At 37.0% G+C, this 12551-nt stretch overlaps 1 protein-coding gene across 1 annotated transcript; it reads right to left on the bottom strand.

Moving 5' to 3' along the window:
• On the bottom strand, nucleotides 1-12347 carry LOC139130836 (WW domain-binding protein 4-like). The gene is made up of 8 exons (XM_070696633.1): nucleotides 12248-12347; nucleotides 9224-9296; nucleotides 8113-8247; nucleotides 6906-6996; nucleotides 5827-5955; nucleotides 4919-5187; nucleotides 4297-4400; nucleotides 1-1191 (listed from the first exon to the last, which is right to left on the bottom strand). Coding segments are annotated over exons 1-8 (1008 nt in total). The 5' UTR covers nucleotides 12250-12347; the 3' UTR covers nucleotides 1-986.
• Between the last annotated feature and the right edge of the window lie 204 nt (nucleotides 12348-12551).

The raw sequence follows: 12551 nt of genomic DNA, 5'->3' as shown, positions 1-12551 counted from the left end.
TCTGTAAGGGACATGGAGTAAATAGAGACAGCTTACAAGATTGACAATAAGATCTCGGAAAGTGGAAAAGAAAATAAGTAGGGTAAGAATTTTAAAAAAAAACATTCAAAATGACAAAATTCTAAGTATTCGTATGATTGTCAACTGATGGAACACTGCATAAAAGTTTGGAATTATAGTCCTTCATGAAAATGTATCTAATTTTGCATAGCCTTATTCTGATTACCCCTTTCACCACAATGGTTTGCCCCAAACCCATTGTTATCAATGGTGAGTGTGGACCTATTCACCTTGAGTTGGGGTGAAAAAGTACAATCACCCAGTCTTGATTTGGTGCATCTCTTTTACAAAGAGGTATTATAAAAGTTTGGGAGTCTTTTGAGAAAACCAAATCAATACACATGACAGTTGCTTCCATTCTTACGAATATATGACATCAAATTTATGAATAACAGATACCAGTATTGAAAACATCTCATCAACAATAAAAGAGAGTGTAGAATGAAAACCAATGTTCAAATTATGGTTATGCTTTCACCCCACCCCTACCCTTACCCCCACAATGTGATGTGGCTGTGATGCTGAAAAATGAATAAAATGAAATCAACAAGATTTTTTCGGCAACTCAACCAGTGCATGGCACCTAAATTCGAATATGTCACACTGTGACGGCACACACATCTTTTGATTGTACTCTGTACAGCTGTAGCAGTATCACTGCTTCTAAGAATTTTATGGTAGACATTCCATCATTGGTGGCCCACTGTGCCATGACAATGTCAGCCACTTATGATGAGCTGAAGATGCAGACATATGGGTATTTTATTTGCATAAAGCAACGCAATTATTTTGTTCACAGTGTCTGCAACCTAACCCTTTCAGCATAAGACATTGGTATAGTCCCATTGTCTTCCTTTGCAAGGTTGGACATCTCCAATGAGTAATGGGGATGACAAGATAAAATATGGTTTGCAGTGGTACAAGTGTCATGATTCCTCTTCCCTCTTTTTGATATTCCTGTTTCCAATTTTCCTTTTCTTGAACCCGACACTCACTCCTTCGCTAGAACCACCGATGGTTCCCACAGTCTTTTCTTTGAATTTTATCTTAATCTTTGGTTCGCTTGTCGAGAGCGTTACAGGAGCTGAAACAATTGGTCTGGATTCTGGCAACTGCAGGTCTGGTGTCTCCCTGCGGACGAACAGAAAATATATTGCAGCGGATTAATTAGATTCCATTCTGATTTGCAACCCATGGTAACACAGTTACTTGAAAACTGACTTTGGGATCAGTTCTTCATAGAGAATCACAGTGTTGTTTGTAAAAGCAAAGATGATCAAAGTAAATGCTTGTCAGCATGCTAACTGTGCACCCAAAATGCTACTCCACTTGGTAATTTGACTGTTTAATGCAGATAATGCATAGTAAATCACCTCTACAATAAATTCTTAAAATATTTTAGTTTATAATAATAGTGAAGACGGTACTAGGTTCATGCTAGAGAGCTTTGTTGCATATAGTTTCACCAGTCATATTGTCCCCACTGTCTTCTTTGTGATGGTGCGCTAACAAGGTTTTGCTACAGTTATGGATGATTTAAGACTAAATTGCCACAACTCAACTCCTACTTCCTATCATATTTAGACATTTTCATGTCAGAAAACTTCATCCAATTTGCTTAAAAAACTATATACATTGAATATATATATATATATATATATATATATATATATATATATATATATATATATATATATATATATATATATATATATATATATATATATACATATATAGATATACATCATCAAAGACTCGTGTTTCCCCCAACATAGCTGTATCCCTCCTCACCGGTCTTTGATGATGTCACACTCATTTGAAATACTGGGAGATTATATATTTATCACATGCATAGAGGCACTCTTTTTATTCGAATAAAATTCACTTTCCCGTGCGATGTAATTTGGACCTCTATTATGTCAGCGTGGCGGATGAAGTGGTACGGCTCCAGCTGATTCCATTCACATTCGGACGCATGTTCCTCTCGATGCGTCAGAGTAGTCTCTCACTGTCGGATTTTCCGTGTAAAACTTGAATGGATATAGCCGTTATCATCGAGGACAAGGGAAAGGAGGATATATAATGTCTTCAGATGCATTATTTGTTTGAAGGTAAAGTGAATATGTAAAAAATGCATTGAAATTTAACCTTGTCTTGCTGTTCATAGCGGCGCTTACATGTTGTTTAATAGTGCAATGATGCAGTCGACATTTTTACTGCTATCTAAAAATCGTGTCAGTTCCTGACTTTGGTCATAATATATGAATAAAACCACCATTGAACTGCATCACATCGTTCTTGTTGGTCATTTACGCAACCATACTGCACCAAGGAAAATTAAATTGCTCGAAACTAGCGAGGGCTGGAGGAGTACGATGCCATATTAAGATTGTACGTTCACATATATTCTCAGGCTTGGACGCTATTTTGAAAGTGAGAGGAAAAGTGTATCACCGTTCATCGTAATTATGAATGAAACCAAAATCATAAACAATCACAGTAAACAAAGCGCAACAAGAAACTTTTAACATCTGCCATGTAACGTTCATTCAATCTCGCTTTTACTTGTGTCTTGTGAAAACACTTCATTATGGCCGTGGCTCCAATCGAGCTGTCGACAAAGTGGCACAAGCTACTGAAAACAGCATTTGCCGTACGTAGCTACAGTAAACATTCTCGCTTTAGTATAGCCTACTGCAGAAGTTCAACAGCAATACAACACTTTGCCGATGTTAAGAATTTAACCCATCACCTGACAGGATGATGTGCTGCTTTTGATACATCATATTCTTGATATATATTGGATTCTTGTTCGGTGATAAATTTGTTGATTTTGAGCGATGACTCGGCTGTTTACGGCTTGTGACAAGTTAGCACAGTGGTAGTAGCAAACGTAGGGTGCAGACAACAGTGAACACTGTCGTTTTTTCAGTTGAAAAAAACGAATGAAAACTTTCACAATCTTCGCTATCAAAAGCTTTGACGTTTTCCCTATGTATTACCTTTATCGCATTTTTCAGTAAATTCCTTTGTGCCCACTCAATTTTCATCTGCACGAGAATGCTTACAAACAGTTTCAGTAGAAAAAAGTGCTGACCGTATACCCCTACTTCTGACATCAATTGTAGGGGTATACGGAAATCCTGTAATCCGTATATCTATAGTGTGACGTCATACTATAGGGATAACTGGGTCTATGATGTATGTGATATATATATAATATATATATATATATATATATATATAATATATATATATATATATATATATATATATATATATATATATATATATATATATATATATATATATATATATATATATATATATATATATATATATATATATATATATATTATATAAAGCTAAAGCATATTGCCCGGCATTAATCCTTGATTTTCCAGCTATGATAAATGTTTAATTAACATACACAATTGGTTTTATTTGCTTTATCAAAATGTGGTATTTCCCATTTTGCAAGCCATAGGAAGTGATGTAGGTCCTTCCTACAGGGCCGCCATATGCTCAGATTGAGAATTATAGTGTGTGATATTTGACAACAACTTCAAGGTAGCTCCACTATCTTTAATGCTTGTCATGATGAAAAGTTTTCATTTCAAGTAAAATTTTGAAATGCATATACGCATGGACCAGAACTTATGCTTGTGCTGAAATGAGGTCTCATGTTTGCTGCCATGTTTGAAAATCACATTTGACAGGACATTTCTTGTAGCAACAAAATCTACACATGAAGCAAAATGTGTTTCCATCATCATACTAGGTTTGCTCACTGAAACTAAACAAGTTTGTAAGTGCTTTTATTCTGCTTTTCAAAGGAGATTTCACAGCCTATGTGGAACACCATTATGTTGTCACAATACTGTACAGATCGTGGCAAGGAAACATCATCATATCCTCCAATTACACAACGTCTTTCTCACACAGCAGTAAATGTATTGGGGAGGTACTTGTCTGAATAAATACAGGTGTATAAAGTACCTGTATCTGCATATCAAACAACACATCTCTATCTCTTGAATGGACTGAGAAAATGTTTGTACAAAAGACTGGGAATACTTCATTGGACACATTTCTGAAACAAATGTACTCTGTTTATTTTTACATCTACAAATTCCAAGATTTTGATGGGAATTTCTCTTTAAAAGGAGAGGCTTAAACTGCTTTATCAAAAGTATGTAGCAAGTGTTGTTGGTAAAGTGTAAATATCTCACTCACGTGGATGCTGGTTGGACAGATTCCCAGTTACCATAAGGATTTGATCTCTTCTTTGTTGAGCTATTTGTTGGTTTGTCGTTTTTCTCCTCTGCGCCATCACTCGCCTTTGAGACAAATGTGAAGTTAACAAACTGAAATGATTGATGTAGTCATACCAATAAACTGAGAAGTCTATGACATTACAACTTCTTTCCATAATTGACTTTCAAGAAAAAGGCATTTAGGGCAATTCACACCCTGGTAATGAATACTGCAAACTGTTGCAAATATTTTGCCTAAGAAAATTTACACTCTTCTCTTCAATAATCAAAAATAAAAACTCAAGGGTGGCTGTGCACATTTTTTGGATTACGGAAAATATTAACAAAAGCCAAACAATACTTGAAATTAAAAATAGTCCCTTTTGTTTGTGTTAACAAGTAATGCAGAAAAAAAATCAAGATGTGCATTTTCACTGAAAAACTTAATTTTCTCCATTACTTTAAGTTGTGTCTGAGCAAGCTGTAGGAAGGACTATGAGAATTTTGGACTCTGATAATCTGTGCCTAGGCACATTCACCCATACAATATTTCAAAATCAACCTTTCAATGTCAGCAATCACTCAACAGAGAAATATCTTACATTTTTGTCATCATTTGCTTCTTTTGCTTCGTCTGCTCCTTCATCACTTACTCCTTCAGCTCCATCTATTGATTGTTCAACTGCTTGGTTCTCAGACTGTTCCTCAGACACCTGGTCACCTGTTTGCTCTTCTGGTGGCTGACTGTCTCCCTGAGTTTCTGATGATGTGTTTTCAGTGTTCTGTTCTGAAGATTGGTCAGGTGCCTGTTGTTCTGTTGCATCATTCTGTACTGTCGACACAAAGCCCTCTGGCTTTTCCCACGTAGACTCTGCATAAAGCAAACAAAAGAGTGTCAACAATCAGTTACACATCTTGCAAAAGATAATTATTAATTATTCAACAGCTACGCCTTCCATCTTAGTATTCTGTATTAGTAGTAGTATTACCGATAGACACTTTCTAATCAAATGCAAACCTTATAGTAGGCTACATCAAGGCATTTACCTATCTTTATGGGTATATACACCATTTTATGTACAGAATTAAACACAGCGTTACCAACTTTGTGGCTAATTTTTCAAGCATAGTGAAAACTTGTCACCTATGATGCACCTTAACTTCTTGTTTCTGGCTCCATTGCAATGAAGAGAGTTATTTTTTAAGAATAAAAAAAGGGATGTCAAGAGTAGATTATAAATCTTACTTCCCTTTTGTCAGATCAAACAAAACTTTCTTGTAATTTCATTTCACTTACTTTGCAGCTATATTGATATGCTACCTGATGAAGTGATTGCACGCTTTTATGCAATTAGCCAACACTAACAGCATGCTGGACTACTGAGGGCGCTCTTCTGTACGCTTATGAAGCATGGTAAATTATGTTACTATGAGAGCTCCATGATCCATCTGATCATCCCATAGACTTTCTTTGGATCTGCAATGCACATATTTCTTGCATTCTACATACCATTTGTAAAACTGTTCCAGTAGTATGTATAACCTTCTGGTGACACACCTTCAACCCAATATGGTAATATGTCTTCAGGTTTCAGCTGTGATGGGGCTCTACTGTTCTGTTCCTCTGTCTGTCTTGCATCTAGAGAATAAGGCAGTAACAAATATCATTCTGTGGTGGAATGTTTGTGGTTTGTGGTGATGTTTAATACATTTTGTGTGCAGGATGTGCAAGATGATAATTTATGGTTAGACTTTCGATTCATTGTGAGTTTAGGACATTATGATGCCCTTACAAAAATAAATTATACAAGAGTGGGTTAACTTACAGGTAAAAAGTTAAAAAGAATACTATTTGGTTGGCAAGTAACTGCGACATGAAAAATGCACTACACAGGTAAACGTTTATTTAAATGACATTAATCCATCCAGTGATATCATGACAATATTGGTGATCATATTGTCAGATACATTGAAAGATTTAATCATGTGTGGTGCTCTGCCATCTCTGACTTTAACCATGACTAAATGCATAGTGCTGAATATCTGTTCTTGAACAAAATCATATCGAAACCAATCAAATTTTGTATGATTAAGTTTATCAACAGCATAGTGACTGGCCCTCATGGCTTCAAGAGAACATTGTGAAACACCTTACTATTTTATAATCATACTTCATTATTTAAATCAGGCCAAAAATAATTTTCTATGTTTAAAGTGGGCAGAACTTCACTTCTTTGAGTTCACAATGTTAACCCAAATCACCGTCCCTCCACGGAGGGAGGAGGGACGTGCCCAAATACTGAACCTCCTATCATGGTCAAGTACCAGACTTGATTGTCACTTCCAATCTAAAGATTTAACAAACATTAAAATATCCCCTACGCTAAAACTGGAATTCTTCTGGTTGGACCAAAACACTGTGGTGCTGGATCTCAGGCAAGACACTTTGCTCTGGCCTGCACAGAGATACTGGAATGGCTAATCCCTGTTTGACAGAAAGCGGGCAAGCAGCACGGGAAATCTACTAAAAGTTAGCGACATCAGGTTAAAGTTCAAACTTTAATAAGCAGTAAAACGGCTGAAACTCACCTTGTGCTTTTTTGCGTTGTACTGCATTCTGATATTGAGCTGCTAATGAGGGATCTCTGGCTGCATCTTTTTCAAATGCTTTCAATGCTGCCTGTGATTAACACATAAATGATATAGAGGTATCAATATATTTGCCAACATTATACAGTGGAAATAAATTTGAAATGACCATTGGCACGAAATTATCATATCTATGTACATGTTTTGTAGCAGGTGACGCTGAGTGCATGTTGTTCATTTTTTTACACTACAAACCTTACATAACATGTTTTGCCTGCACAAGATATGGCATGACAACCCAAAAATATTGGATACATACATTGCCCTATAAATATTCTTTGAAAAGCTTAACATTTTCAATGTAGTGTTTGTGTTTATATATAATGCCTCTTACTGCATTACTGCATGTTCTTCTTGATTAGGCCCCTTGGTCCATGAACTTAAGTGACCTGAGTCACAGCTCAACAAGTGAGTCTGACAGTAAAGCACTATACACAACATACAAAATAACACTCCAGCAAATTCAGGGAGTGAAAGACTAATAAACTGGTAAGCTACCATAATATCTACAGACAACTACAATAATTTTGACTCATAGTCATACTTAATTAAGTAAAAAGAGTTCTCAGTCACTGGTGATGCAGTTATAAATTCAAAGTCCATCATAAGACTCTATCAAGAGGATTTTCATCAAGTGGGTTTTCTAGATATGGAGACACATGTGATATGGCTATGCAAAAAACTTAAATTAATTGAAAACATGGTGCAATTACCCTAAAAAGTCCTAATAAGAAATATTCAGACATAACGAAACTCTGTAAAATGGCCAAAAATGACGGTAAATTGTGCAATTGCCGGGAGCATGTTGGCCAATATCAAAGACTTAGGAAAGCTTTTTTTACCTAATGACAACAATTACTCCAAACCACTGGCAAGTGCTTTGACAACAGTGCAACATGTTTCAGTCTGAAAACTGACAGAACTACTGAATTAACTGACTGACTTTTTACATGAATGTCAAACAATCTTGCCAGCACGAGACCTTCTGATCAATGAGTGATGGTTTGTTTCAGTTGGAAAGTGGATGTAATGGTACAGGAGAAAAATCCTCAAAATTTTAATTTAACCAACAGAGAACGAAAGTAATGTGTGTCAGCAGATGCATTGATTCTCAGATATCAGTATGGACTAGATGACATAATCTTACCTCTTCCATTGCCTGCAAGTCACTTTTAAATGCAGCATCTTTCTTTTCTTTGGCTATCCCTTTCTTCTGTATATCAGTAATTCTTTTCTGAACATTTTCTTTGTGTCGTTTTCCTCTTTCATGGAAATCTACGCTCTGAAACAGATTGATGTAGGGCAATATCATGAATTTCCTTGATTTGAACATGAAAAGATATATCGCTCAGAGGACCACAGTCACTGTTTTTATATGCTTTTTATTTTCATTCTATTCAATCATCCAACGAGTGAACACTCAATTACAGTCTGAGGTACCCATCACCCAATACCCAATGAAGCAATGAGGAGTAAAGTGTCTTGGTCAAGGGCACAACACTGAGCTGGTCTAACGAAAATCTGACAGTGAGTCTGTTACACTTCACTTATTGGGTCCAGAACTAACCAGCCTCCACTGGCGAGTCCGGTACCCTAACCACTACCCTGTAGTGTCTCTTGATTTGCTATATTATAAAATACTCTCAAACATTCACTCAAACAGTATGGATCAGGCATTTCGCAAGTATTAAATAAAGCCCTTGGCGTATCATAAATGAAAGTACATCAAGGTTTGCAGTTTGTGAGAGTGGCTGTAGTATCATTAGTATTTCTGGTAAATCAAAGAAATCATATCATCACTTTGTTCGTCTGATCCACCTTAACAGGTGTAAGTTAGGTTGAAGGTATGTTTTTTATGAACCCCTACTTCATCATGTATCACAGGTCTGATCAACACAATTAACTTTTCAAAAATTAAATTCAAAAATTGTTCCATTAAAACTATGTATTAGAAGTCATGTTTAAGTTATCAAAATGAAGGACTATAAACACACCCTGAAAATTTACGATGCCAAAACATATTCAATCTAAACCAAACCGTTTGTTCTCTGTGAAATTTACTGCTTTGTGTTCTAAAGTGTGACTTCCATTGATGGTTCACATGCCCTTAAAACTGCTATTAAACTTAAGATACATCATTACACCAAAGCAGCAAAAGTGGTATCTAATCCACTGTAATGGGAACTATTGGCTGACAATAATGATGGCTTTATTGTCAATGATTACATTCTTGCAATTAACAGATCACGTAAACTTACAGCTTTGTTGTCTGTAATCCAGCATTTGCAGAAGTCACAGAATTTCTTCGGCTGTGATTTCCAATAATCTGCCCTGCAAAAGAAATGTATAAAGAAAATAAGTTACAATTTTCATCATAATACACACACTCACACATAATTCACAGATTTAAGCTGCTCACCACCATTTCTCTTTCCACAGGATTATACTGATTATTGAAAACAGCCAGTTTGGACCAAACCATGGCCATGGATAGGTTCAGCTGGCTAAGAAATGAGGGAAAGATCATTCGAATTTGATGCACGAGGTCCTAAGACATCATTCTAATTTGACGCACGAGGTCCTAAGACAAGTGTCAAAGAAATTCAAGTGGAGCTGCAGCCTATTTTGCAAAATTCATGAGCCGGGGCTCTGTTGCCACTTGACAATGCTGTATCTGCAGCTGTTCCTGAAAAGAGAACAGTTGTTCATGATAAGGAATTTGCATGTCCTATATTCAAAAGTGTGCCATACCATTTCACTTGTAATTCACTGGTCTAAACGATTTGAGTGTTGGCAAAGTCACTGGTTAACTGGATTAGCTTACCAACAGAGTATATATAGTCACTCTAATGTGACATTTATGATCCACATTGGACATCTGTGTTTAAATCATGAGAGCAATTACTTATGTTTAAGTCTGTTGCAATTTACTGAAATATGATGTGAAAGATCTACTTGTACTGGACCCTAGCTTGAAGACATAACAATTATTATCAATTAAAATTTCGTTACCCCAGGTTTTCTCATATGAAACATATACAAAGTCAAACATGTTTCATGTCTACAACAAAAACGAGAGCAGAGTACTGACAAAATATGGCTTCTTGTATTTCCATCTACAGAGTGAAATAAAACACACAAAAGAAGAATGACAAAAAGTAATGTAACATGATATAAGGTGACAACTTTTGGCCCTTTACATGTAGGTCATATGCCTTCTTTTGGGGATTTTGCACATAAATTTGTACACAACAGAAAGGCTTTACATTCAAGCTTAACTGTCAAAATGTTATAAAATGGATATAGAATTGTGAAAGATCAGCTTTAAAATTGGTTTAGTTGAATTATTTTCAGTTCATTCACAACATACTACTGCATTATATGTACTGTGAGTATAAATCACTGTGCCTCCAGCAGGAGGCACCATATTTTGTAAGTGTAATTTTATATGAATTCCTGGAGGAAATACTACATGGACAATGTAAAGGGCAAATCTTATCATGTACACAAACTATCAAAACCTTTTGAATAAGTGGATTGTACAGTCATTGACTACTAATGAGACACCCACTGTACCCCGGTAAATGTTACCAGGGTTTCCAAGTCATTCCACCGGGGTTCCCCTTGGTATATCAATGCAATCAGATCAGGGGACAGCAGCAATGTTACCAGGGTTCCCAAATCATTTACCAATGTTCCCCAACCTCAGCAAAAACACTGCACACCTGTCAAAATTTGGTAATTTTTACTATGTTCATTGAACTTCATTCATTAATTGGGTGGCAGAAGCTTTCTGGCAGCTGGAAAAGGGATCAATTTCCAGACCACATTTGCTGTCACTGTACTGCAAAGCAGCAACATATTATTCAGTAATTAATGGCATGTAGTATGAAGTACAAAGCTCCAGGCATTGGCATGATTCTCTGCATACAATGAACTGCAGCCTGGTATAATAATTTGACTTAAATCTGATAATCATTTCAGTGATAAAGAAACCATACACAGTTATTTACTTCTCCTTATCATGTTCGAATTTAACATGCACATTGTAGTTCTAGTGCGAAATAATATTTTCATCCTATGCCGGTGCAAGAAGGTTAGCTAGAAATCTTTGTCATGTTGTAAGAATTGACTACTTCATATTTCCTGGTCTGGCAGCTGCAGTATTACCACAGCTTGCCTTGGGTTGTGCATTGAACTTTTTCTACATCCATGGTTGAACCTCTGTCAAGCCCAGACCTCAACGCAAAACCTCGAGTTTACACTTTACAGTCAGTATCTGAAGATGTAGCTTCTGGTCTGATCACAAGAAAATCATTGCATTTGCCATCAATGCCACTTCTGAACTGACTGAAAGAGGCTGCCAGCTTTTGAACCGGCATTGGACGCAGCTCTATCCAGGCACCTTGGTTCGGGATAGCTGCACTACAGTAGCTCGAGGTTTGCCTACAGTTGTGAGTCAGACGGCTTGCCGCACAACACTACAGCAAGATTGGGGTCATTGAACAAAGCCAGATTGTGCACTGACTGTTGTATCTACCATAATATAATAGTACTAGGGTGACCGGACGAGAGGCCCTCCCATTCCCTACGATGGGCTGACACGAGTTTTCTGAGATTGAATGCTCAAAATCGAAGGCTTAAAGGGGAACCCACGTAGTGATAAATTGTGCAACAGTTGTGCACATTTACTGTATGTCTGTGAACAATTTAATGACGTGAAAGAATTTGGAAACTTTGATGTTCCTCGGATTTGGACTTTGTACCAACACTTTCAACAGGTGCCATCAAGATTTTGGCAAAAAATTTCAGTTTTAAAAATCGTCCGGTCACCCTAATAATACAGGTAGCTGCAGTACTACCCAGTGCTGCAGCTCGAGGTTGTGCCTGGCTGGGTACGGTCATTTGAGTCGGAGGACAGCAAAACCATAGCTATAGTGCGGGTCCAAACGATCTGGTTTTGCCGTCCGATCAACATACCCAGGCAAAACCTCGAGTGGCAACATTGTAGCTAGAGTGCAGGCGTCACACGGGGTTAGCTTGCAGCAGATACAGTGAAGGGGAAGCCCCTCTTCCGCCTAACGGCCTACGCTAGCAGTTGCATTTGCAGGCTTCTGCTTCGGCCCGTGGCGGTGACTGGGTAGACGACTAGCTCTGCTTTTCATTCCAAATGACAAACAAATGCCCTTATTTCGGCTAACCTAACGTGCACAATAATAGCTATGCCGAGAAAGAGTTAACATGCAGAGTTATCTAATCAATGCGCATGGGTGTCAACTTACATATTTCTGCACGTTTGACCAAGTCAGAAGTCACATTGCATTGACAGGGCGAAGGATAACACAACCATGGCTTGTGTGGTGTTTTCCTTCCAAGGGAAGTGATGTCATAACCTCGTACCATCGATAATAGTTTACCAGTGTGTAAACTGCTGCTTAAACAAAAATTATAGAAAAATCTATCGTTTCACGTCAAAATTTATCAACATGAATCAATTAAAATTTTTCTCTTTATGAAAAGTGGTATTTATTTTCACTATACAACAATATTGATCGTCTATAATATTTTGAAACTGGGCAAAGGGTA

Source organism: Ptychodera flava, chromosome 4, assembly GCF_041260155.1.
Source record: "Ptychodera flava strain L36383 chromosome 4, AS_Pfla_20210202, whole genome shotgun sequence".
Taxonomy (NCBI): domain Eukaryota; kingdom Metazoa; phylum Hemichordata; class Enteropneusta; family Ptychoderidae; genus Ptychodera; species Ptychodera flava.
This window is presented reverse-complemented; position numbering and strand designations above follow the sequence as displayed.

Coding starts and splice junctions, on each gene's coding strand:
- LOC139130836 (XM_070696633.1), bottom strand. Junction 8,248..9,223: donor GGATTACAGACAACAAAGCT/GTAAGTTTACGT, acceptor AATCTGTTTCAG/AGCGTAGATTTCCATGAAAG. Junction 6,997..8,112: donor ACTTGCAGGCAATGGAAGAG/GTAAGATTATGT, acceptor TGTTAATCACAG/GCAGCATTGAAAGCATTTGA.